Source organism: Orycteropus afer, unplaced genomic scaffold (genome assembly GCF_000298275.1).
Source record: "Orycteropus afer afer isolate SDZICR_OR568_19922 unplaced genomic scaffold, OryAfe1.0 scaffold00398, whole genome shotgun sequence".
In the NCBI taxonomy this organism is placed as follows: Eukaryota; Metazoa; Chordata; class Mammalia; order Tubulidentata; family Orycteropodidae; genus Orycteropus; species Orycteropus afer.
This window is the reverse complement of record NW_006921985.1, coordinates 1221384-1247180: the sequence shown is the minus strand read 5'-3', so window position 1 is coordinate 1247180 and position 25797 is coordinate 1221384. Positions and strand designations below refer to the sequence as shown.

Sequence of the window (25797 nt, the reverse complement as noted above, 5' to 3'; positions counted from 1 at the left end):
TTTCAGTGTTCCCTCCCCTTCCCTCTCACCCCCGGCAACCAACAATGAAACTATATATATAATCCTCCGTATGTAAACCTTTCCTTGACCCTCCACAACAATGAACTAATACTATATTTGTCCTTCTGTGATTGACTTATTTCACTCAGTATAGTGTCCTCCAAGTTCATCCATGTTATGTGGTGTTTTGCAGACTCTACATAATTCTTTAGTGCTGCATAGCATTCCAGTATGTGTATGTACCATAGTTTGGTCATCCACTCTTCCATTGATGGGCACGTAGGTTGTTTCCATCTTTTTGCTATTGTAAATAGTGCTGCGATGAACATGGGTGTGCATATATCTGTTCCTGTCCTAGCTCTCACCTCTGTAGGATATATACCTAGTAATGGAATTTCTGGGTCAAATGGTATCTCCAATTCCAGCTTTCTAAGGAATCACCATACTGCTTTCCACAGTAGCTGTATCACTTCACAGTCCCACCAGCAGTGTATGAGAGTCCCAATCTCTCCACATCCCAGCCAGAATTTGTTATATTCTGTCTCATTGAACATTGCCATTAGTGATGGAGTGAGATGGTATCTCGTTGTTTTGATTTGCATCTCTCTGATGGCCAATGATTGTGAGCATCTCTTCATGTATTAGCTGGCCACCTGAATATCCTCCTTGATAAAGTGTGTATTCATGTCTTTTGGCCATTTTTAAGTTGGATTGTTAGTTCCTTTGCTGTTGAGGTGTTGGAGTTTTCTATAAATCTTAGAAATAAGTCCCTTGCCAGTTACATAATTATCGACAGGTATGAATTTGTTGCTGTCATTTTTGTTACGTGCTCTTTCATAGTGTTGATTTTTTGTTCTGATTTTCTGTACTGAGCTCGTTTTGTTTATGAATCGTGTTATCACTTCTTTCATTGCTATTTTTTTTAGTATTTCCTAAATATTGTGCTAGTCCTCTTTTTTATTTTGATGTGAAGGTTTATCATTTTTCTTTGAGATTACCCTGTGATTTATAGTTTTCTTCCCAAGTTTAGAACAGTCCATTCTATCTTGTAGTTGTCTTGACTTCCCTACCATGTGGAAGTTCTGTGATGACACAGTTTTTTCCCTTTTTTTTGGTTTGTAGTTTTCTTCATTTGTCAATTGATGTCTCTGATTCCCTGTTTACAATCTTGTAGGCTTATTTACTTTGGATACCTCCATAGCTGGGTTGGCTTCCAGGTTATGTTACCATGTGTGTTAATGGTCAGTTGTTGTTAGCTGTTGTTGCTTCTTTGTCCAAAAGACTCCCTTTAGCACCTCTTGTAAGGTTGGTCTGATTTTAACAAGTTCCCTTAAATTCTACTTATCGGGAAATGTCGTAATTTCACCATCATAGTTGAGGGACAGTTCTGCTGGGTACATAATTCTTGGTTGGAAATTTTTCTCTTTCAGTATTTTATATATACCATCCCATTGTCTTCTCACCTGCATGTTTTTTGTTGGGAAATCCGATCTTAGTCTTATTGGCTGCTCCTTGTAGGTAACTTTTCGTTTTTCCTGTGCTGCTCTCATGATTCTTTCTTTGTCTTTGATTTTGGTATTTTGATGATGATATGTCTGGGTGAATTTCTCTTGGGGTCTATCATGTTTGGGGTTCGTTGGACTTCCTGAATGGATATGTTCTCATCTTTCATCATACCAGGAAAATTCTCTTCCAACAAATCTTTGACAGTTTTCTCTGTGGTTTTGTCTCTTCCAGTTCTGGAATTCCAGTGACACATAGGTTATTCCTTTTGATGGTATCCCACATGAACCTTAGGCTTTCTTCATTTTGTTTTGATCTTTTTTCTGATTGAACCCTTTCCAAAGAAGTGTTCAGGTATTTGTCTTCAATCTCCCTAATTCTGACTTCCATTGTTTCAATTCTGCTCCTCTGCCCATTCAATGTATTATCTATTTCTGACAATTTAGTCTTAATCTTCTTGATTTCTGTGTGTAGATTTTGAATAATTTCCAATTTTTCATTTATTTTGTCATTTTGTTCTTGTATTGTCTTTTGAAATTGTTCTAGGGTTTTGTCTGCTTTTTCCTTGATCTGTCTCTCAATCAGTTGAAGATACCTAAATATAATTCTTTTGAATTCCTATCAGGGAGTTCCAATGCTACATCTTCCCCAGGGATATATTTTGGGTCTGCAACCTGGTCTCTTGTTTCTCATGCTTTATGTTGCTTCTTTGTGTGGACTGTGATGCTCTGTTGTGTCTGAGGCATTGTGACGTTTTTGTGTTTATATTTAATTGGTGATTGTATGTTGGAGTGCCTTTTCTTTTTCTTTGTTTTGTTTGTATGTTATCTCCGCAAGCGGGGTACTGTGCTCCTCTATTTGCTAGTTGACAGCACTTTTACACTCACCACCTGTCTCCTTTCCTGTTGTCAGCCTCTTGTATTTCCCTGCCAATCTTGGTAAACAGAGCCCATTCTTGGGTCCCTGGAATCCAAATGAGAATGCTATCACTTTAAAATTCAAAATGATTGCCACTTGTAAAGATTCAAAACGGCTGCACCCTCGGTCACTTTAAATATCTAAAATGGCTGCCACTTGTAAACATTCAAGATGGCTGCACCCTCGGTCACTTTAAATATCCCATATGGCCGCCACTTGTAAACATTCAAAATGGCTGTGCCCTCGGTCACTTTAAATATCCAAAATGGCTATGCCCTCTGGACAGTGGAAAGTCAACAGCTCAGGTTGTCTCTCTCCTTGCTGTTTCCCTTCCTAGCCATAGGCCACCAGGGCATTCATCCCTTCAGCCCTTGGTGACCAGGAGTGATCTTTAGGTCAATTCTCAGGTCCCAATACCACTTGGAAATATTCAGTCTGTTGGTCCCATCAGAGTAGCTGACAGTCCACAGCTCCGACTGTCTCTGTCCTCACTGTTTTCGTTCAGGGTTTTCCACTGGTTGGTGCCTAATCCACCTCTGTATAGTTGCTTTCAAAGCTCAGGGCTCCAGGATTATCTTCTTTATCTCTGTCAATTGGTTTTTCTTTTATTTGTTGAAAAGGGTCTGTGTCGTTTATCTGCCTATTCCTCCATCTTCCCAGAAGTCCCAAATCTATACTTTAGATGGTCTCTAAATTCAGGAGGGATATATTCTAGATCATATTTTGGCTCTCGTGGACTTGTTTTAATTATCTTTAACTTCAAGTTGAACTTGCATAGAAGCAGTTGATGGTCTGTTCCACAATCAGTCCTGGCCTGCTTTTGGCTGAAGGTATTGAGCTTTTCCACCGCCTCTTGCCACAGATTTAGTCAATCTGATTCCCGTGTATTCCATCTGGCAAAGTCCACGAGTGTAGCTGCCATCTGTGTTGTTGAAAAAAAAAGTATTTGCAGTGAATAAGTCATTGGTCTTGCAAAATTCCATCATGTGATTTCCAGGATCATTTCTGTCACCAAGGCCAAATTTTCCAACTATTGGTGATTCTTCTTTGTTTCCAACTTTTGCATTCCAGTCACCAGTGATAATTAACACATCCTGATTGCATGTTTGGTCAGTTTCAGGCTACAGAAACTGATAAAAATCCTCAATTTCCTCGTCTCTGGCTTTGGTGGTTGGTGCATAAATTTGAATAATAGTCGTATTAACTGGTCTTTCTTGTAGGCATAGGATATTATCCTATCACTGACAGCACTGTACCTCAGGACAGATCTTGAAACATCCTTTGTGATGATGAGTGCCACGCTGTTCCTCTTCAAACTGTCATTCCTGGCATAGTAGACCACATGGTGGTCTGATTCAAAATGGCCCAAACCAGACCATTTCAGCTCACTAATGCCTAGGATATCAATCTTTATGTGGTCCATTTCATTTTTTACAACATTCAGTTTTCCTAGATTCATACTTTGTATATTCCATGTTCCAGTTATTAATGGATATTTGCAGCTGTTTCTCCTCAATTTGAGTCATGCCATGTCAGCAAATGGAGGTCTCAAAAGCTTTGCCTTATCCATATCAGTAAGGCTGATTCTACTCTGATGATGCAGCTCTTTCCCAGTCCTATTTTGAGAGCCTTCTAACCTAAGTGACTCATCCTCCTCCTCTGTATTGGACAATGTTTCTGGGCTATTCATAAAGTTGTGCAGTAATGTATCAGACCAGACAGTGTTTCTTTGTTATTTATAAGGTTTTCCCTGGGCAATTCTTTGAGAAGTGGATGGCCTTTTCCTTCTTCCTAGTCTGTCTCAGTCTGTAAGCTGTTGAAACCTGTGCACCATGTGCAACTCTGCTGGGTTTGAGACACCGGTGGCACAGTCTCAAGCCTCACAGCAATATGCCACCACAGTATGACAGACTTACAGACAAGTTTCTCTCCCTTTTCTGTTTGAAACCTCCCCATCCTCCCCTTTCATGGATTCCTGCCTCTTTCCTGCCACTTGGGGGTGGGGCCTGGGTCCCTCACCTTACCTAGATCCCTGCCGCTGCTTCCTCCCTATGTCCTGGTGCCCCTGGCTTTATTCTCTGCTTTCCCCCTCACTAGTTGATGCCTAATCCACTTCTGTATAGTTCCTTTCAAAGCCCAGGGCTCCAGGATTATCTTCTGTATCTCTGTCAATTGATTTCTCTCTTCTTTGTTGAAGTAGGTCTTTGTGGCTTGTCTGCCTCTTCCTCCGTCTTACTGGATTGGGTGGAACTATGCAAATAAGGTGTTTGTGGCCCACCCAGAGGATTGGGCAGTCTGCTAAGAATGCAGATAAGGTGCATGGAACCCCTGAGGGGGTGAAGCCATGCAAATAAGGTGTATGAAACTCTAACAACAGGGCTAGTCAGTGCCATCCCACTAGAGTTAAAGAAGAGAGCCAATCCCAGAGCAGGGTGGGGGTGGGGGGACCTCACTACCATCAAGAAAACAAGATGGGAGAAGAATGTGTCTTTTAGTCCTGGGTTCCCTGCACTGAGATTGTCCTAGACCCAGGAGAGAGAGAGAGCTGTAACCCTAGAGATGGTGAGAAGCATAGCAGAGAAATGGCAGAACCAGCAGCCAGGGTGGGATGGCTCAGTGGGCTTTCCGGCCCATGGAGTGAAGAAGCTGCAGTAGGCATGCTGCCCCAGGAGGGAAGGAGCTGAGCACCTTTGGGCCAAGGTTTCCTGGCAGAGTAGGACGCACCTGGGCCCTTAGTGTTGAGCCACAGAGCTTTGTAACACTTGCCCGAGCAGGGCAGATGGGAGGACCAGAGACCCTCCCTGTGGACATGGCTGAGAGGAGGCTGTCCTGATGGAGGGACTGTATCCCGAGTCATTCCTGACCCTGATGATAACCTGTTACTCCCCTAATGAACCCCATAACTGTGAGTATGGCCTGTGTGTTCTGTGTGGCCATGGCAACAAATAATTGAGCCCAGCAGAGAAGTAGGGAGTGCCGTGAGAGGGACAGCTATCAGAATTGGTGAAATTTGGGGAGAGGAGATATGTCTGGCCTCCACCTCATAGCCGATGATTCTGGTCCCCCTCTTAATACTAGAGGAGGTGTGACACAGCCCCCACACGCCATTTTTATCAAAATAGGGAGTGCCTGAAGGAGCAGCCACCATGTGTGCATCAGTCCCGTGGCAGTCCACACCAGGAGTCCCAAAGGCTGGAGGACAGGGCAGGGGCAATGGTGCTAGGTCAGAGTCTTGTACCGCCTGACCTTCCAGTGGTGTGAGTTCATCACGTGGGTGACTTGTGGATTGGAAATATACATGGCAAAGCATTCACCAAGTCAACCATTTCCAAATGTGCAATTCAGTGCCATTGATTCCAGTCTTCATGTTGTGTAACTTTTATCATTATCCTTTTACTAGACACCATAAACTCAATGGCCCCTAATCACAGATTCCCCTCTCCTCCTCCCTGTCTGAGATCCTATGGTATCTGTCCTTTCGTGACTGACTGACTGTACTCAGTGTGATGGTTTCCAGGTTCACCTGTGTGGTGGCGTGCAGCAGGACCTTACTCCTCTCGATGGCTGACTGCTATCCCTTTGTGCATATAGACCACATTGAGTGTATCCGTTCACTGGTTCACGGGCACTGGGGTGGTTTCCAATTTTGGGCTGTTGTGGAACGTATCGCAGTGGACTCCAGCGTGCAGGTTTCTGCTTGCGCTCATACCTTCACTGCTGGGCCTGTCCCCAGGAGCGGGCTTGCTGGGTCATGAGGTCATTCTGTATTCCACTTTGTGGGGTGCTCCAAACTGACTTCCATAGTGGCTGCCCCATTTCCCACCCCACCAGCCATGGTGGAAGGCTCCTGGTTCCCTGTGACCTTGCTGACACCTCTTGTTTTCCGTGGTTTTGATCACGGCCATTCTGATGGGGGTGTGATGATATCTTGTTGATGATTCCTTAAAGGTGACTTATAGAAAAGGTGTATGGGGGCAGTGGAAGCCCACAGGCATGTTGATTTTTGTCAGAACTCTGACCTTTGGGCCAGCCGGCCGGGGCCTTCTGAGGCCTCTCACCGTGGCCCACTGTGGGCTGCTCCGGGCCCCACACATTTCTCCTTCTCCATGCAGTGGACTCTCAGAGGCCTTGTGCTCCTCAGACAGCACCAGGCCTGAGGCAGCCCCCGCGGCCCCACACGCTGCCCCAGTGGCCACGAGAGAAAGGATCCGGTCCCGGTTCCACAGCAGCCACGACCTGATCCACCGCCTCTTCGTCTGCATATCAGGTGAGCTGGTGGAGGAGGGCCCAGGCCTGGGCCAGGTCATGCCTGGCGCCCAGCAGTGGGTGCCCCTGCCTAGGGGCTTACCACGCTCTTTCTTTTCTGTGTCTCCAGATAGAGACAGGGCTCCTTTGTGGTTCAGATGGTTAATGCGCTCAGCTGCTGGCTGGAAGGTTGGACATGTGAGTCCATCCTACATACGCCTAAAAATGAGCCATCGTAAACCCTGTGGAACACAGTTGTTCTTGGGCGCACGTGAGGTTGCCAGGGGTCAGGGTCGCCTCCGTGACAGCTTCTTCTGGTTTCATGGAAAGACGTGAGCTTAGTTCTCCTCGAGGACCCCCTGGAAGTCAGGGAACCTCTCCCACTTTCCTTGGGCCCTTACTGCACCCCTCTGCTGGGGCTGGAAGCGGGGCACTGCCTAATTGGTCCTTTAGATTTGATTGTCCAGCTCGACTGTTTTCCTCCTTCTCTCTGGATGCGTAAACAGTGGGAGCATGAGGGGGAGATACTTTACTTCCAGGAGAATCTGGGGAGGGGAGGGAGCCGGAAACGTGTACTCTGAACCATTTCCTTTTGGTGTATGTGTGTACGCACTGAGTTTGTATGGTGTATGTGGTATATGTGGTGTGTGATATGTGTAATGTATGCGTTTGGTGTATAAGTATGTATGTTGGTGTGTGTGTGTGCTATGTGTGGTATGTGTTTGGTATGTGGTATGTATTGTGTATGGTATGTGGGGTATATGTACATGATATGTGTGTGTGTGTGTGGTTGGTGTATATGATGTGTGCTTGTGGTATGGGTGGTGTGTGTTATGTATATGGTGTGGGGGGTATGTGTGGTGTGTATTATATGTAGTATGTATACATGGTACATGTGTGTGTGGTTGGTGTATATGGTGGGTATGTGTGGTATGTGTTATGTGTGTGGTGTGTGTGATGTGTGGTATGTGTGTGGTGTGTATGGGGTAAGTGTGGTGTGTTATATGGAGTGTGTACATGGTACAAGTGTGTGGTTGCTGTGTGTGTGATATGTGTAGTGTGTGTTATATGTGAGGTGTGTGTGGGTAGGTGTGGCGTGTGTTATATGTAGTGTGTGTACATGATAAGTGTGTGTGTGGTTGGTGTGTATGTGTGGTATGTGAGGTATGTGTTATGTGTATGGTATGTGGGTGGTATGGGTAGGGGTATGTGTGGTGTGTTATAGGTAGTGTGTGTAAATGGTACATGTGTTTGTGGTTGATGTATGGTATATGCAGGGTATGTGTGGTGTGTTATATGTATGGTGTATGTGAGGTGTATGTGGTGTATTGTGTGTATGGTGTGTGGTGTGTATGAAGTACGTGTGGTGTGTTATATGTAATGTGGGTACATGGTACATGTGTGCGGTATGTGTTGTGTGTGTTACGTGTGGTGTGTGTTATGCATGTGGGGTGTGTTATATGTAGTATCTGTACATGGTACATGTGTGTGTGATTGGTGTATATGTGTGGTATGTGTGGTGTGTGGTATGTGTGTGGGGTGTGTGAGGTGGTTGATATGTGTGGTGAGTATGGGGTACATGTGTGTGTTATATGTAGTGTCTGTGTGGTTGGTGTATATGTGTGGTATGTGTGGTGTGTGTTATGTGTGGGGTGTATGAGGTGGTTGATATGTGTGGTGTGTATGGGGTACATGTGTGTGTTATATGTAATGTGTATACATGGTACATGTGTGTGTGGTTTGTGTGCATGGTGTGTATGTGGGGTATGTGTAGTGTGTGTTATGTGTATGGTGTGTGTGGGGTATGTGAGGTGTGTGCTGTGTGTGTGAGGTATATATGGTGCGTGTTGTCTGTAGTGTGTGCACATGGTACATGTGTGTGTGATTGGTGTATATGGTGTGTATGTGTGGTGTGTGTTATGTGAATAGTGTGTGTGTTTGAAATAACTAACGTGTGCACATGGTTCAGAAGTCTGTATAAAGGTACACAGGGAAGTGCCCCTGCCCAGTCTCTCACCCACCCTGTTCCCACCTCCTGCCTAGGGGGCAGGCGTAGTGTGTGTTATATGTAGTGTGTGTGGTTGGTGTATATGGTATGTATGTGTGGTGTGTGTTATGTGTATGGTATGTGTGGGGTATGTGTGTTGTGTGTGTGTGATGTGTGTGGGGTATGCATGGTGTGTGTTGTCTGTAGTGTGTGCACATGGTACGTGTGTGAGGTTGGTGTATATGGTGTGTGTGTGTGGTATGTGAATAGTGTGTGTTTTTGAAATAACTAATGTGTGCACACGGACATGGTTCAGAAGTCTGTATAAAGGTACACGGAGAAGTCCCCCTGCCCAGTCTCACCCACCCTGTTCCCACTTCCCACCTACGGGGTAGGTGTTCAGATAGGAGCCCGGTTCCGTCCTGCCGGCAGCGCCTCTGGGGCCGGAGGGGTTGCCCTGGGCAGGAGCAAGGGTCTGCTTGGGCAGCCTGTGGACAGACCTACCCCTGCAGAGTCACGGCCATAGGCCCAGAGGGTTTCTCTGGACACCTGAGAGCCTGCAGACCCAGCTGTGAGCCAGGCCAGGTGTGATCCCAGGACCCACGCGGGCCTGCCCCAGGCCTTGGGTGAATCCTGCCCCAGACCCTGAGCGACGTCCTCTGGTCTGTTGCAGCTGCCCATCCCCGGGCTTGTTTTAGGGTTTGGTCACTGCCTGCCTAAGCCGTGCTCAGCCTGGCCTGGCATCAGGGAACCCCCGCCAGGGGGTGTTGGCTGCGGGATGGCCGCTGCTATGGGCATGGATATTCATGTTCCAGGCGGGGTGGGCGGCTCTCCCTGGCTTTGCTTAGATGCCGGCAGCCCCAGCGGCCTTCCTGCCAGCATGCCTTTCATGGGGGAGTGGAAGCCCCCTCATCCGAGGGAAGGAGAGGGGAGAAACCTCTGCAGGGGAGGCTGGGATGTCATCCCCCAGGGAGCGGCTGGCAGCCACCTGCGGGCAGGGTCCCCCTGAGCTCCTGGTGCGCGGAACCTCGCGGGGCCTGTGGTCATGGCCGTCGGGAGCAGCAGTGTGTGGCCTGGGGGCTCACCCAGCGCAGGGCTGGGCGGGCTGTGCGGGGAGAGGGGTAGATGACCCCATTGCCTTGATGGTTAAGCGTGACCTTGGTGTGTGTGGTGTGTGTGGGCTTAAGCGGCTGTGAGAGTGGGCAGCACGTGGACCCCCTGTTGAACGTCCACAGTTGAGGCTGTGACCACACAGATAAAATGCATGCGTGTCACTGACAGACTGGCCGTGGTGGTGCTGATTAGGGTGGTTCTCGTCCCGTTGCACACCCCTGGACTCCTGAATTTTGACTTCTGCCAAAGGAATTGTCTCTCATGGGGTGGGCAGCCCTTCTCCTCTCCGTTGGTCAAGGAGGGTGGGTCTTCAGCTGTGAGGCCTGGAGCGGCTCTACCCAGCCGGCGGCATCACGCGTCCAGCCCGCCCTGTCCTTCCGTCTGACCTTGTGTGTACTCCCCGTGACCCTCTCCTAGGGGTGGCTGACCAGCTGCAGACCAACTACGCAAGTGACCTGAGAAGCATTCTCAAAACGCTGTTTGAAGTCATGGCCACCAAGCCGGAAACAGACAACAAGGAGAACCTGAGGAAGGGTAAGCGCCCCCCCAGGCCAGGCTCCAGGCCTGTGCTAACCGTCCTGGCCCTAGCAGACGCAGACCCTCTGGGAGGAGCGCCACCCACCCTAGGTGTTCCATGACCTGCACATTCCAGATAGAAGTGGCCCAGGCTCCCTGCTCTGGGGACCAAAGGGTGTAGCTGCCAAGAGAAGCGGGGTCACAGCCGGGCGGGTGGAAAACGAACCCCCACGCACATGCTCGCACCCACAGCTGCTGCTTCTCGCCTCTGCCTGGACGTCCAAGCAAGGCGGCTGACTCCTTACTGCAGACGGGCAGGGACCGGACCCAGGAGTGTCACAGTGTCACTTCTTCGTGCTGCATAGATCCCAGGGAGGGGGCATGGAGTCCACCTACGTCTCTGTGAAGTGTCACAAAGAGTCTGGCTGTCTTTAATGGCCACATGTACCTGCACACAGTCACACACATCACAGACACATGGAGTGGTCTCTCACAGTCACGCACAGGCACACGTGCACACACACACATGCACATAACACACAGCGTTATCTGGTGAAGGAGACTGACCTCAAGGTTGGGCTGACAGATACGGTGCAGGGAGTCCATCCCGTCTCTTCCTGCAGGGGTGCGGCAGCGTCCCAGGACGGGGAGGACATAGTCCGTCTCTCCCTGCAGGGGTGCGGCAGCATCCCAGGACGGGGAGGACATGGCTCTCCTCCCACTGCACTAGTGCAGGACGGAGGCTCCTGTTTGGTTACCTCTTGCTGCTCCGACAGGAATGGCTTTAATTTATTCTCTTACAGTTTTGGACGTTACAAGTCTGAGTTCTAGGTGCCAGGCTCTAGGGGCTGGGTGAAAGCCCTTCAACCTTGGGCTTCAGCTCTGCCTCCCGCTCCCAGCCCACTGAAGTTGGGGGCTTTTCTTCACTCAGACAGCTGCTGGCTGCTGAGACTGGCAAGCCCCAAGGTTGACAAGTGAAAAGGCACAGTCCTGATGTCACCAAACCACACGGCAGGCCATTGATTCAGGTCCATTAAAAGTCCCAAGATCGGGAGGGCAATATGACAGGCTGCTGAACAACGACTTGGCTACATGCAGGGTCCAAACGTGCCATCAGCTGGTGACCTTCCTCAGAGTTGCTTCTTACATACGGGAAGAAGCCCACATCCCTAAAGCAGCTACTCAGCTGCCCCAGTAGAGTTAATGGGGTTAATTACCAGTCTCATCATGGGGAATACTACCTCCAGCTGCCCAGCCACTCAACCAGGCCCAGCCAAGTTGACACACAAACTTAACTACCACAGCTCCCTTCTGGAGGAACCCTGCCCCGTTGTCTCCCGGGCCAGTGGGCTCGGCCTGCCATAGCCCTGTCCCAGGTGACACTGCCTTCCGAGTCCCAGGAAATTCCCGCCAGCTGCTTTGAGGAAAAGCCTACTCAGAACTAGCTCCACAAGGAGGGAGCGCTCCCCACAAGGGGCCTGAAAGGACACTGAGCTGCACGGAGCCCCCCACCTGCCTCAGCGTCCAGGGGCCCTGACCCTGACAGACCAGGCAGGGCCCCCTGTGTGTGTGGGGGCACAGTGAGAAGGGGGAAACCTCAAGCCTTGCAGCCCACCGTGCTGTGCAGATGAGGGCCTTGGCCACACCCCCAGGAACTTGGTCAAGTGCCTGGACCAACCCTCTGGGGAGCCCTGTGACTTGCGCGGGCGGCAGGGCAGGCAGAGGGCCGGGAGGGTCACGTGCTTGGGCAACAGGCCTGAGTGGATTGAGCCTGGCTCAGAGGGCAGAGGGGATGGCGTTCAGGGGAAGAGGATGGTGGGATGCGTAGTTGACCCTGTGCTTGGCCTTCAACATGGCCTCCGTCCCAGACCCTCACCGCCCCTCCCTGCTGGGGCTGAGCTGCCCCAGCCCCGCCCCGTGCCGTGCGCAGGCCTGGCACACCATGGAGCCCTGCTATTGGTGGAGCAGGAACTGACTGACGCAGGCCTGTCTTGGGTCTCGAGGGCCTGAGCCTCTGCTGGCGGCCTCCTCCCCCAACCACCATATCCAGCAGGGTCCTGAGGCTGGCAGCCGGCGGCCCAGTCGGGCTTTAGGTCCTCCTCTCTGAGTGACCTTTGTGCAGGTCTGGGTCACTTGTCAGCAAGTCTGGCAACAAGCAGCCATGGTGAGGAGAGAGAAGAGAGGAAGGGGGGCTGAGAGGCGGTGCTGGCCCCGGGTGGGTGATCTGCCCCTCCTCCTGGGGTGAGTGGGTGTGCTCACCCCTAGCCTTCCCAGGGTCCTGCACCCCAGACCCTGTGTCCTAGACCCTAGACCCTGGACCTAGTACTCTGGGCCCTTGTACCCTGTACCCCTTACCCTGGGCCCCTCACCCTGGACCCTATACCATACACCCTGGACCCCACATCCTTCACCCTGCATCCTGGGCCCCTCATCCTGGACTGTGTACCCTGGGCCCTTCACCCTGGACTTGGCACCCTGGGCCCTTATGCCCTGGGCCCCTCACCCTGGATGCTAGACCCTGGCCCCTCACCTTGCATCTTGGGCCCTTCACCCTGCACCCTGGGCCCCTTACCCTGAGCCCCAAGGCGGGAGGGCCTCCCTGCTGAGGTTACCCCGAGCCTGCTGGGGCAGCAGACGAGGACTGTGGGTCCTGGACTCCACGTGCCACCAGACTGTGGGGCGGGCTTGAGTTCCAGCAGTAGGGGCCCTGTGAGACGGTGCCCTAGGACCCGGCCCTGCTGGCAGCACCGAGGGGCATGTGGTGCCAACCACCAACTGGTGGTTACACCTCCTCCAGCTGCCTTTTCCCCTGCAGTCACCCAGACGCTGCGGAGCGTGGCCCTGGAGGACTGCGCCCTGTGCCAGGAGACCCTGTCGTCCTCCGAGCTCACAGCCAAGGCCCGGGACGGGGACTTGGAAGGTGCGTGGAAGCCTGGGCTGGGCAGGCGTGCTGCACATGGAGCTGAGTGTGGCGGGGCCCGTTCTGGATGTTTCTGCCCTCTGCCCTGGGCCTGGGGAGCCATCTGCAAGCTGGGGACAGGGAGAGAGTACACCAGCAGATGGTCTGGGCTGGAGCATCTGAGGCCCCAGAGGAGCATGCCCAGATCTGAGCTGGGTGTTTTTGTCATTGCTTTGCCCTCCACGCCTGCCGCAGGGCATTGACAGGGGCGGCCCACCAGACTGGGTGCTGGCAGGGCCCTGACCAGGGGGTCTTGATCAGGGTTCTCTTAGAAACAGAACCAGTGGCACGGCTTCAGGGGCTCATCCCTCCTCCCTGGTTCTAGAAAGTCTAGCATCCGTAAAATTGGAAACTTTCTTCTGTATTTTCCCCCCTTTAGATCAGGATTCTTCTATGGAATTGTAGTCAAAATGTCTGGTAGTGGTAGCCGGGCACCATCCAGTTCCAGTCTCATGGCAAAGGAGGCAGTCGTTCATGGAGGCAGTTAGCTACACACTCTGCATCCTCTGGCCTGACTCCCCTTTCTTCCTCTGTTGTGCCTTGGATGGCTGCTTGCAAGCTTTTAAGAACCCAGGCAACAAACTAGTGGAACAGAAGAACCAAACACATTGTTATATGAATTAACTATGATGTCCCAGGAAACCATGACCTTAAACCTCCAAACCAAGAAACCAAGTCCTATGAGGGTTTGGTTGTCACGGGTTGGTTTTGGTTTTGGTTTTGGTACACGTATACATACATATATATATAGAGAAAGAGAGCCCCAGTGGCACAATGGTATAGCACTCAGCTGCTTGCTAGCTGAAAGGTCAGTGGTTCAAACCCACCAGCAGCTCCATGGAAGACCTGGTGATCAGCTTCCATAAAGATTACACCCTTGGAAACCCTCTGGGAAGTTCCCTGTTCTGTAGGGCACTGTGAGTTGGGATCGACTGGACGGGGCACACACACACACACACACACAAAATAGAGAGGGAGAGATTGACTTCAAGGAGTTGACTCACAAAATCGGGGAAGGGTGCTGAAACATCAAAGAGCCGTAGATCAGGCGACAGGCTAGAGACTCCTGTGGATTTGTGTCTCAAAATTCAGAGGTGAGATTACAAATATAAGTTACTATGCCTTTTAGCATTGTCCCCTTATTCTAAGACGTAAACACCAAGCAGGTATTGCCAAACTGCAGATTTTTCTCTGGAATTGTTTGTGATAACAGAAAAATAGGTGACTAAAGCCAGGAAATCAGCTTGAAGTAGCCTTTTTCTGTTTCTAATGGAGATTTGCAAAGAATTTTCAGGAAAAAAAATTTTAAAAAAAATTCAGAGGTCAGGCAACAGGAGGAGTCAGGAGTTCTGGCAAAATGTCTGTTCAGAGTCTGCAGGCAGAAGTGCCCCTAGGGAAAGTCCCTTTTTGTTCTTAAGCCTTCAACTGATTGGACAAGGCCCACCATGTTACGGAAGGTGAGCTGCTTTACTGAGTTACAGTCAGCTGACTGCAGCACACGTAAATACCTTGTCACACTCGCTAGACTAGTGTCCATAACACAGCAGTGAGCCTGACATAACATAGAGGACAAGGTGGTGCGGGACCGGGCAACGTTTCGTTCTCTCATGTATGAGCACTCCACGAGGCAGAGCCAACCCATTGCCACCTCACACCAACACACTAGTGTTTGATCAGATAGCAGGGCCCCATGGATGGCCTAACCAAGGTGACCCAGGAAGTTAACCACCGTCCACGTGGCCTGGCCTGGGGCGTGCTGCCCAGCTGGGGTTGGATTCATCTGGAAGGAGTGACCGTCACAGCTAGTGACCAGAGTTGCAGGGGGAGCTCAAGGTAGGAGAGCAGAGGGGCTGCGGGGCCCCCCAGTCAGAGGCTGTGCTGACCCTGGCCCGGCTGTCACACCACCTGATGAGTCCCGGCTCTCATCATGACAGATCCCCCGGAGTGGGTGCCGGACGAGGCCTGTGGCTTGTGCACCACCTGCAAAGCACCTTTCACTGTCATTCGCCGGAAGCACCACTGTCGGAGCTGTGGGAAGGTAGGCCGGGCTCCTGGGTGGCACACAGCGGGCTTCGGGGCCAGAGACTAGCCCATGGGCCCCTAGGACCGGCAGTGCAGGCATCCTGTCCACAAGCAGAGTGCGTGGGACTGGAAGCCAGTAGGACCCTGGGGGCCACATGCAGAGAGCCCCAAATCCATGCCCCACCTGCCTCCTGGACAAGGTGTTGTCCTTGGCCCACCGAGCAGACCCAGCAGCTTCCAAGTTGGGACAGGGGAGGGGGCTGGAGGGTCCGAGTCTCTTATCGCAGCCTGGATGCAGGCCCTGGGCTCTCGCTTGAGGCCTCCCAGGGCCAAGACCTGCCCCAGGGTTCCCGTGGGTCCCTGCCCCACAGAGCTGGTCCAGACAGACCCCACCCACTAGCACAGAGCCTGGCTGGGGTGGGTGGGAGGGCAAGAGGCCCTTGGGCCTGGGGGCGTCCTACCCTGGGCCTCTGGAGGGGTGCAGGCCCAGGGGGCGGCCCTCGCTGGCCACGGCCGAGCCCCCACCACCCGCTTCTTCCAGATCTTCTGTTCCCGCTGCTCGTCTCACTCCGCGCCGCTGCCGCGCTACGGGCAGATGAAGCCGGTCCGTGTGTGCACGCACTGCTACATGTTTCACGTCACGCCCTTCTACAGCGACAAGGCGGGTGTCTGACACAGTGCTCAGGCGTGTCCCCAGATTGGCATGGGGCACTGACTCAAATTCCCAGGAAGGAGACCGTGGCCCTCCGTGGCTCCCTGCTCCCCGCCGCCCCCCGCAGGCCACACCGTGGGTTTCATTGCATTTCATCTGCTGCTGCTGCCGCTGCTGCGGGGGCCGCGGGGCTGCCCAGCCTCCAGACCGTCCGGACCCACTGTCCACCCAGCCTGGGGTGGCCACCGAGGGCAGCCTGGGTGCCTAGTGGCTGCCCCAGGCAGGATGTCGTCCTGGCCGGGGGTTCAGGTTCTGCCCCTGTCCACTGAGCTCACCTACTGCCCAGGGTTCAGCCGTAGCAATACCTGGGGGCCGAGTGGGGTGCTCGAGCCTGGTGGCGTGGTGGGTGGCTGGCTGGGCTCCAGGCAGCCCCAGGCACCAGGGGCCAGATCCGGGGGCAGGTGGAAGACGTGCTTGGGACAGCGTGGCCCTCAAGGGCTGGCCCTTTCTCTCTGAGGGCCTGAGCCCAGAGCCACCCTCAACCTCATCCCCTGTGCCAGCCCGCCCCACCACTGCCCTGCCTTAGGACCTTGGCTTGAACAACCTCTTATCATCTCTTCTTGGAGGGAAGAAGGCAGAGAGTGTGGACCCAGCCCTGGGCCGCCATCCACCCGCTGACCAAAAGGTTTCTGGGCCATGGCTTATGTGCCAGGGAGGCCCACGGCAGAGGGCCCTGGGGGTTCTCAGGCAGCCACTGCCCCTTTCCCTCTGCACCCCTTAGTGCCTGGGCCCTCAGACCCTGGTGTGGCTGGGCTGAGACGCCTGTCCCAAGCACGGACATCTCCTCAGGCTTCATCTGGCAAGGACAATTGCAGTTTTATTTTTACAGAAATGACACACCTGACGCTTCTTTTATAGGATAAAAGTCTAGTCACCCCACCAGTGGGATGACACGTGTGAGCTGGCGTCTGCGGACAGAGCGTGTAACAGAGCGGGTATTATGATGTATTTGAGATTATTTTTATTTTCTGAATGCTGTGATCTCGAGCCATTTCCATAAATCTATTTAAGGATGGCAGACGCTCCCGCTTCTTCTGTGACCACGCCAACTTCCGTTTTCTCCTTCCGGAAGCCCAGTGCTGTCTCCTCCTAGTTCTGGGGCTTTGGGATGCTCAGGACAATTAGAGAACAGGACTAGGCTTCCCAAGGGCCCGGCACCTGACTGCTCTTATCACTGGTGTCCCCAGGAGCAGGGGCCCCCACAAGCCCCAGCCTCCCCACTGCCGGCTCTTGGCCCAGCACTGCTCTGGGGGTGGTGTCAGCTTGTGTGTGGGCGTCTGGGGGTGCTCTCAGCCCCCCCCCAGGGTGGCCCTACTCAGCAGGCTAGAGGGCTCCCTTCAGGTTGCCCTACGGAAAAAGCTGAGGGCAGGCCACCTGGAGGGGTTGCCACGGCAACGGTGCTTGCCTTTGGTCATGGCTTCAAGTCCTAGGGACTTGGATGCAGGGTCCCACCGAGGTGGGTGTCCCTCAGGTGGGCTCTGGGGGGGCCAGAGAATGGGGGCAGGGCTGTGAAAGGAATGGCTCACAAAGCCACTTCTCTCTGGGAGGGGAGAATGTATTGCAGAAACGGGGCCCCGCTGACTGGGGCAGAGACCTTGGGGAGCAGGAGAGAAGGGGTGTCCACTCCTGCTGCCCAAGGCCAGACCCTCAGCAGGAAGGACTCAGCCTCACTGCCCTGGGTTCAACCGGCTGAACTGAGAGGTGCCCCCCACGACACTCTCTCCATCCCCTGAATGGCTGTGGCCTGTGTCGCCAACTGCATAACCAGGCCTCTGGAATTGTCAGCTGACTGGGCGAGGCTATCCCCAGCTGCCACCTACCAGGAAGTCAGCCCCCCCTCGGAGAGCTCCCCAAGCAGCTTCACAGTGGTGGGCTCCTCCTCTCCCCAGTTGTCACCTTCCAGCTCAGACGTGGCGGCCCTCCTGGTCCACCAGGTCAGGGCTGGGAGAGGGACTAGGGGCCCAGGAGAAGCAGTCTACCCATACATCTGCCCCCAGGTGACAGCAGCCCCCTCCTGCCCAGTGCAGACAGGGAGGGGCTGCTTGAACTCAGGGTGGCAGGCGGGTGGTGCGGTCCCTCGAGCCAGCTTTGACCCCCTTTGTGCAGGGCGGGGGGAGGCACCCTGAGCGGCCCTGCTGGAAGCCTAGGAGCACGCGGCTGGCCAGGGCTGCAAATGGAGAGTCTCTCTTTGCCTGGGACTGAAAGCCTTCCTGCAAAGTGGGACTGCCAGTGCTAACCCCAGGCCATTTGGTCATCCTACCCCAAAGGTGCAGCCAGAACCAGGGGCTGGCGAGGGATCGGTCCAGGGCAGAGGTGGCCTGCTGCCCACCTCAGCAGGCCTTGGGCTTGGGAGACCTCCAGCCAAGAGCTCTGGATTTGGAGTCAGCCCTTGCTAGCTAGCCCCGGGGCCTCAGGGACACTGCGGCTCACAGAGGGTAGTAAGTGGCTGGCTGGGTTGTGGGTTTCTAAGAGGTTCCTCTAAGAGGGAGAAGCAGAAGTGCCTGTGAGTGGGACATGCTGGGAAGTGCCAGCCAGAGCTGGTGATGCTTGGAGGGCTACTTCCGGGAAGACCATCCCAGGAATCTAGGTCCAGGCACACACTGCCCACTGGCCCCAGCCTGCCTCTGAGTGCTAGACACCAGGCCTGCTGCCTTGGCCAGGACAGCTGCCGGCTTTGGGGCTGCCAGCTGCCTGACTCAATGCCAGTGCTCTGAACTGGGGGGCCTCAGATGGGCATAGCAGCCACGCACGCCCCTGCCCAGAACTGGAGGAAGGCCAGGGACACTCCCCTGGCACACCAGGGTCTGAGTGCCCACCTTCCCTGGCTGGGTGCCCTTGGGCAGTTGCCGGCTCTCTGGGCTGTGCCTAGGCCTGGGGCAAGCAAGTCAGTGATCTCCCCAAAACGGGGGAGAATCCCGGCAGAGCGTCCAGTAACAGCAGGGGGCAGGAGTTCGGGACCCAGATGCAACCTGCAGCTCCCCGTGGGGCAGGCCACCAAATCAAAGTTTGCATGGGTGGAGGAGGGGGCCACTGAGAACTCCAAGGGGCTCAGAAGGCACCTGGGCAGAGAGAGCGCGCTGCAGGGGGTGGGGCAGTCCCACCCTGTCCTGCCCTATAGGAGCCCTCGCCCCCTTGTGCTAGGCTGGGTTCTCTAGAGGAACAAAATCAGCCATAAGTACATAGGGCTCATGCAGTTGTAGAGGTTGGCAAGTCCCAAATCCCTGGGTCAAGTGGCAGGCTGAAGGCTTCTCTTGGCTCACATGGTTGCAAGGGTTGATGAACCCAAAATCTGCAGGTCAGGCAGCAGGCTGGAGGCATCTCACTTCCCAAGAACCAGAGGTCAGACGATGAGAAGAGTGCAGGATCAAGAAAGTGCCAGACATCCATTTATATACTGAAGGCAGGCCCCACCCCCAAGGACACTCCCCTTTCAACTGATTGGCTGATCACCTCAGAGCACACCATGGAAAGTGATTTCATCATACCACATTATGGAGGACAACCCAATCCAGGGTCTGCCAAACCATTGAGAATCACACCTGAGCCAAGATGACATACATTAATTATTGTACCCACCCACTGCAGGCTCAGCTCAGCCCCCAAGAGATGGCTCCAGAGCCCTCTTATCACCTGGAGGAGCCCCAGCTGCCCTTCCCCACAGACACGCCAGGTTGGCCAAGTGACATGGAGGTGCCTGGGTGCCAGCAGTCAATCCGCTGGGGGGCTGTAAGCAGTGACAAGGAGGCTGTGGGCATGACAGCAGAGGAGCCTGGTGTGGTGGGGGCATGCCAATGGGCGAGGCTTCAGACACATGGTCAGGTCCTTGTTGGTGAGGAAGTCAGATGAGAGGAGGAGCCGGTTGGAGGCAGGGTCCTCTCACCTCCCTCCTGGTTTGAGCTGGGCTCCCTCCAAGGCTCCAGCTACAGCTCCGATGGCCACCAGGGGGCAACCTGACCCTCTTCTCCCCGTACATCCTGGCTGCCAGGGCCTGCTGTGTTGGCGGCAACTGGAGCTGTGAGCACAGGGGGTCACTGTGCTGCCGGTGGGCACCCCAAGGCCAGACTGGGTCCCCTTGTGCAGCAAGACTGAGTGACTGGGCCCCAGACCTCAGGGTCCTGCAGGAGGGTGGGGGGTCCAGAGACATCTAGGCTGGCTCAGCAGGGTCCACAGCCAAAGGGGACCATGTCCCAAATGGCTCAAGGAGAAATGCAGGAGGGGTACCAGTGGGAACCAGACCCCCAGACCACGAGGAGTGGAGGAGAGGGTGGGGGTGGGGGCTGACAGCGTCTGGGAGAGGGTGGCTTCTCGGTTCCGAGGGCCTGAACCACACTGCCCCCATGCTGTCCACCTGATTGTCCTGTTCCTGGATTCAGTGAGATCTGGGGCGAGACCCAGAGTGTCACCACAGGCCACCCTGAGGTGCTTGTCTCCTCCCAGGTCCACCAGGACCCCTCCTCCAGGCAGCCTTCCCGGGCAGGCACACTCTCCACTCACCACACACATCCCCTGCTTCACAGCCCTGCCAGCCACTGGCCTCAGGCAGGATCTGGGATCTCTTTGCCCAAGTCTGTGACTCTCTGGGAGCTCCTCCCGCCTATGAGCCTGGGGCAGTAGGAGGGGTGGAGCAGTTGCGAGGTGCGCAGTACGGGGTACGCAAGTGCACCACAAAGCCAGAAAAACACAATGTCCAGAGGGCTGTTGGGTGTTTTTGCTGGTCTGTTTGCTCCCACCTTGGTGAGAGGTCTCTGGGCCGGAGCTGGGCAACGGTGAGCACCCAGACCTTGTGGCTCGTGGATCTGGGGTGCAATGGGGACCTGGCCAAGCCGGAGGGCCTTGGAGGGTGGGCGGGCTAGAGGAGAGGGAAATAAGAGCAGAAGCAAGGACCAGTCAGAAAAGGGGACCTTCCCGGGGAGTGGGGGGCGAGCAGAGCTGGGAGCAGGGCTGGGTCACCGAACGTCTGACTTCCTGTTGGGGGCACTGGGGAGCCATGGGAGAGTGCAGAGCCCAAAAGATGTGGTCCCTCGGGGCGTCACAGGGAGGATGGGTTGATGGGGAAGGGCCGAGGCTGGGGACCTGGGGACACCTCGGGGACTGAAGCCTGCATCAGAGGCACGTGACAGTTTACACACAGCCACCGCTCTGACCATGCCAGTCTCCCTCTATGGACCCAAGGGGGGCAGGCCATCCTTGCTGTGGCCAGTGGGCTGTGATCCCAAGAGGCTTCTACACCCTGGGATGAGGCAGCTCGGGTCACACTTGCTGGATCCTGGCCCCTGCTGCACTCTGGGAAGACTGCGGTCCCAGCTGGGAGTTGGGGAGCCCAGGCTCCGACGCTCAGAGCATCCAGCAGAGAGTAGAGGAAGCCTGTGGCCCTAGGAGCCTGAGCAGCAGCCACAATGCCAAATGATCTGCAGGTGCCTGGGAGGCTTCCTGGAGGAGGTGGGGGAGCAGGTCTGGAAGGCCCAGGCCAGGAAGGAGCCTTCATCCCCAGAGATCCCACAGCGACAGGGCTGATAGAGGGGTGCAGGGGAGCCCCAAGGCCTCCACTGGGTGATGGGAGGGACATCGGCCACCCATCCGGGCCCTGCCCTGCCCAACCTGGACCACGGTACTGCCAGGTGGCCTCTCTCCGCAGCTCAGCCTGGGCCAGGGGGTTGGGGGTGGCAGTGGACCCTTTAGCTTTGGGAAAACGCCCCCGCCACCCTAGCAAATGCGCAAGTCTGTACTCACCGCTCTTCTAACTCCTTTTTGTCCTGTCAAACATTTCGAAAGGTCATTTTATTGTTGTATTTTTGGCCACAGGAGTCAAAGTTGTCCTGACAGTATTTGAGGATAGAGGGGTGACCTTGTAAAGTGAGAAGAATCTACCCGACAAATTTTTCATGAACAGAAGGAACATTTTTCTTATTTTAAATTAAAGGATAGTATCAACATTGTGTTAGGTCGTGTAAACACTGAACCACATCTTCGTGAAATGTGATTTTGCTGGTTTCTTCTTGTCTTTGGGGAACTTTTTTTTTTTTTAAGTGGCTGCTGCCCCGCCCCAGGTTCTGACCGTGACTCTTTAAATGGCCGATGGTGACTGGGTATGACCCACCCCTCTGGGCCCCCATCTCCCTGTGAACAGGTCCAAGGGCTATGAGCACCCGTTGGTATGGGTGGTGACGGGATACTTCCTGTCACTGCGGGCGGCTGCCCTGGGCTTTCTGCATGCATCCTCATCCCACTTCCAAGCGCCCCCAGAGGCGGGGACTCTCACCCTCATTTTATAGTTGGGGAAACTGAGGCTCACACAGGTGAGGAGTCTCGTTGAAGGTCTTGTGCCAGGACTAGCATCCAGAGTAGGCTTCAGGGGAGGAAGGACCCCACAGGACTCCTCCTCAGGCCCTGGGAGGATGCTGGCCCCTGGCACAGCCCAGGACGGCAAGCTGCTGAGCTTGGCAGGGGCTCTCTAGTGGCTGATGACCCCGGCTGGGCTCTGTCTGTCTCCAGGTCCCACAGACCAGAACCTACATCCAGGGAGCTGTCGGAACCAGCTTCCCTCCCAGGGACTGCGATGGGGACCCTGGTGGGCACAGGCAGCTCACCCCAGTGACTGAGGTGGCCAAAGGCAGGACAGAAGGGGGGTCAGGGGCCAGTCAGCCTGGTGTCAGAGTGGGGAGATCTAGAGGTGGGGGTGCTCGCTGAAGCCATGTTGAGGCTCTCAGGCACTGTCCCATATCAGCAGGGGTAGGGCTGGGAACCTGGTCCAGAGAGCCCGGGTGGGGGGGGGCAGGGCACAGGGCGTAGGGGTGAGGCTGACAAGTTCCTTTCTCTGGGCTCCTTTCTGCAGGTCATCTAGGGCCTTGGAGCCCCTCATGGGGTCATGGGTGTGGGGGAGCCAGCCTTTCCCAAGCTTGTGGACCAGGAACCCTTCATTCTATCCTCAGCTGCCCCAAGAGGCACATACAGTCAGCCTTGTTTTATACCGGGGAAACTGAGGCTGGGGTTGGGGTAGGGAGGAGGGTGGGAAAAAAATCCCAGGAAATGCGCACAGATGGGAGACCACCCACCCAGGCCTTCCACCCAGAGTTGGCCTCCCGGAGGCCCCAGCTGGAGCTTCTGGGGCAGGGAGGGTGGGCCATCCGGAGGGGTCCATGATGGGCTGGGGGCCTGCAGGATGCTTGGGTATGGAGGGAACTGAGAGGATGCGTGGTAGAGGGCCCCTGGGGACCAGTGTGTGTGTGTGGGAGGGGTGTCTTAGTGTTCCCAAATCAGTGGGGTGGGCTTGCTCTAAGTGGAGGTCAGACCTGGGAGAGCCAGTGGGCTTCCAGGGGGAGGAGGCTGGGGCTGTCCCCACCCCTCACAGGGTTAGCCTGTTTCTAGGACAAGTCCCTGCTCTGGGGAGGGGGCCCCCAGTCTGGGCAAACCTAGGTGTGGAGGAGACAGCTGCCCCAGCCTGGGCTCCCCTGTTGGCGTCCTGCGCCGTGGGAACCCGGGACCAGTGTTCCTTCTGCTCCCTGCCTTCCAGGGTAGCACGCTGAGGCCCAGAGAGTGTTCAGAACCAGCCTGTGGGTATGTGTGTGGGGGTGCATGGCCCACAAACCAGCACTCCCCTCTTTGCAGCCCCAGCCCCTCCTCTCTGGGATCCTCTAAGGGCCTTCAGCCAATGCCACAGGCTTACACGGGCCCCCCGATCTCACAGCGCTGGAGAAGCGAGACATGCCCTGCCTCCTCCGTGCCTCCTGCCCTTCCTCTTCCTTCTTCCTGTCAGCGGCGCTGAGCAGCCCACGAGGTGCTCACTGTGGGCTCCCCACCCCCCTCAGCCCTTCTCCACCCCGTGGCCCTCACCCACCTCTTCCTCTGACCCACCCCAGCATGGAGCATGGGCACTGGTGAGGTGCTCTCCTCGGAGTGGGGTGGGGTGGCTGTGAGGGCAGGGGGGTCCCCATACCAGCCTATGTCACAGCAGGGTGGGAACAGACACACACAGCCCCGTTCCATACCTGGGCACCACATGCGTGCTTCAGGCTGGCCGTGGCAGGAAGGCAGGGGGCACGTGCCTGGCAGAGAGCACTTGTCAGGTGCCACCCAGAGGTGGAGGACCTTGTCTCCTGCTCAGGCCACACCCTTTGACCCCAGGACCTGGGGTCCTCCCAGAGCCAGAGCCTCCTTCACCCTGCACAGCTCTGGGCAGCCCTGCAGACTAACTTCAAGGGCCCCCGTGGGGCACCCTCATTAGGGGTCTTCAGGGAAGTAGGAACAAGGGTGATGGCTGCCATGGAAGGAGCCCTGTGAGGCCAACGGAAGGCTGCCTGTGGCAGTGTCTGACTCTGCAGAGTTCTTTCCTGCCCCCACTTCACAGATGACACAGCTGGGATCAGAACCCAGCAAGCTGGGCTGGGTGAGGAGGTGGCTTTGGTCTCCATGTCCTTGTTACCAGCTCTGGGATGCATACATGGAAGTGCTCATCTCCATTTCACGCGAGAGACTGCTGGGTCACCGCCCCGCCCACCTTCGCCACTCCCTCACCCCACAAGTCTCTAACCCTTGTTAGCCCCAGTCTCCTTACCTGTAAGTTGGGGAGGAGGAAACACACAAGGAAACGTGTGTTAAGTATTTACGTGAATCCTGGTTGGAAAGCGCTGAGGTTTTGAGCTTTAGTTTTTGTTTTGTTGGCAACCACAGTATCACCACCCCCACCCCATTTAGAAAGGGGGAGGGGGTGGGAGTGGGGCGTCCAGCCACCTACCCCACACTATCCAGCCTTTTGGTCCCGTGACATGCCCAAGGTCTGGGGCTGCTCCAGGGCAGGGGACCCACCTCTCCCTGCCCTATGTGGGAGGGTCAAGGGCTAGTGAACCCACCTGCCAGCCAATGCCTTCAAAAGAAGCTCATTTTACTCCCACCGAGAGCAAGCCTCTTCGCTGGGAATTCCTCCTTGCACCGGGGGGCCAGGTGTGCCTCTCTGAAGGTCCTGACCCTTCAGACCCTCCAGACCCTCCATTCTCGGGAGCCCCTCCGGACTGTGACTGCAAATCTCTGCCCCTTCTCTAGGCCTAGGGCCCCCTTCAGCCCTGTGGTGCTCTGGGGAGGCGGGGATCCAAGAGACCTGCTACTGTTTTGAGTCTTAGTTTCCCCATGGAGACGCTCGGAGAGGCCTGGCTCTCAGGCCGTTTGCGTCGTCCCGGTCTCCACAAGTCTCAGACTTTCCCAGGGTTACTGGGTGTCTGGCGGGTAGGGTGTCTCGTTAGCCGGATACCCTCGCCCCAAGGAGGCAGCAAGGCTCAGTCCACCTGGGAGTCAAGGTTTTCAGGTGGCCGTGGGCAATAGGTTCCTCCCCGGGCGTGCAGATGCAGGGCGTGCGCGCAGGCCCCGGGGCATCACGGCTCCCAGTCTGCGCTGGGACGTGCCCGCGCCCTAACGGACCTCGCCGGGCAGGAAGGCCGGGCCGGGTCGGGTCGCGCAGGGCAGCACTGGTCCTAGCCGCGCTCCTTCCTCTCGGCAACGCGTCCGGCCGCAAGCGCCTGTCATTGGCCGGCGCCCAGCGGCCGCTCATTGGTCTGCGGCCCCTGTTTTACATAGGCTCTCCGGGCCAATCGGCGTCCAGCGCCTACTTAACATGCACGACTGCCGCCAGTCAGCGAGCAAGGGGGCCGGGCCACCACGTGCTGTTGCTAAGCTTGGGCTTCTAAATTGTTACTACCACTGCGGGCCTATCCCGACCGAGATTCGGATCTGTCAACATTCTCGGCCCCCGCCCGAGGCATTCGTAGCGCTCCCATTGGCCCCGACCCTCCACGGCGCCCGCCCGCGGAATCGAGGCGCCCGTTCCTATTGGCT

General features: G+C 55.2%; 2 protein-coding genes across 2 annotated transcripts in view; both read left to right on the top strand.

The window, feature by feature from the left end:
* ZFYVE28 (zinc finger FYVE-type containing 28) overlaps positions 1-15936 on the top strand; it is a 110564-nt gene extending 94628 nt beyond the window's left edge. Inside the window, exons 9-13 of the mRNA XM_007953491.2 lie at positions 6545-6688; positions 10184-10300; positions 13098-13202; positions 15176-15279; positions 15805-15936. Coding sequence (XP_007951682.2) covers positions 6545-6688; positions 10184-10300; positions 13098-13202; positions 15176-15279; positions 15805-15936 — 602 coding nt within the window. The remainder of the gene's footprint in view (positions 1-6544; positions 6689-10183; positions 10301-13097; positions 13203-15175; positions 15280-15804) is intronic.
* A 9371-nt stretch (positions 15937-25307) lies between these two features.
* Positions 25308-25797, top strand: part of MXD4 (MAX dimerization protein 4) — an 11449-nt gene continuing 10959 nt past the window's right edge. The window contains exon 1 of the mRNA XM_042782636.1: positions 25308-25593. Within this exon, the coding sequence (XP_042638570.1) occupies positions 25308-25593 (286 nt within the window). The remainder of the gene's footprint in view (positions 25594-25797) is intronic.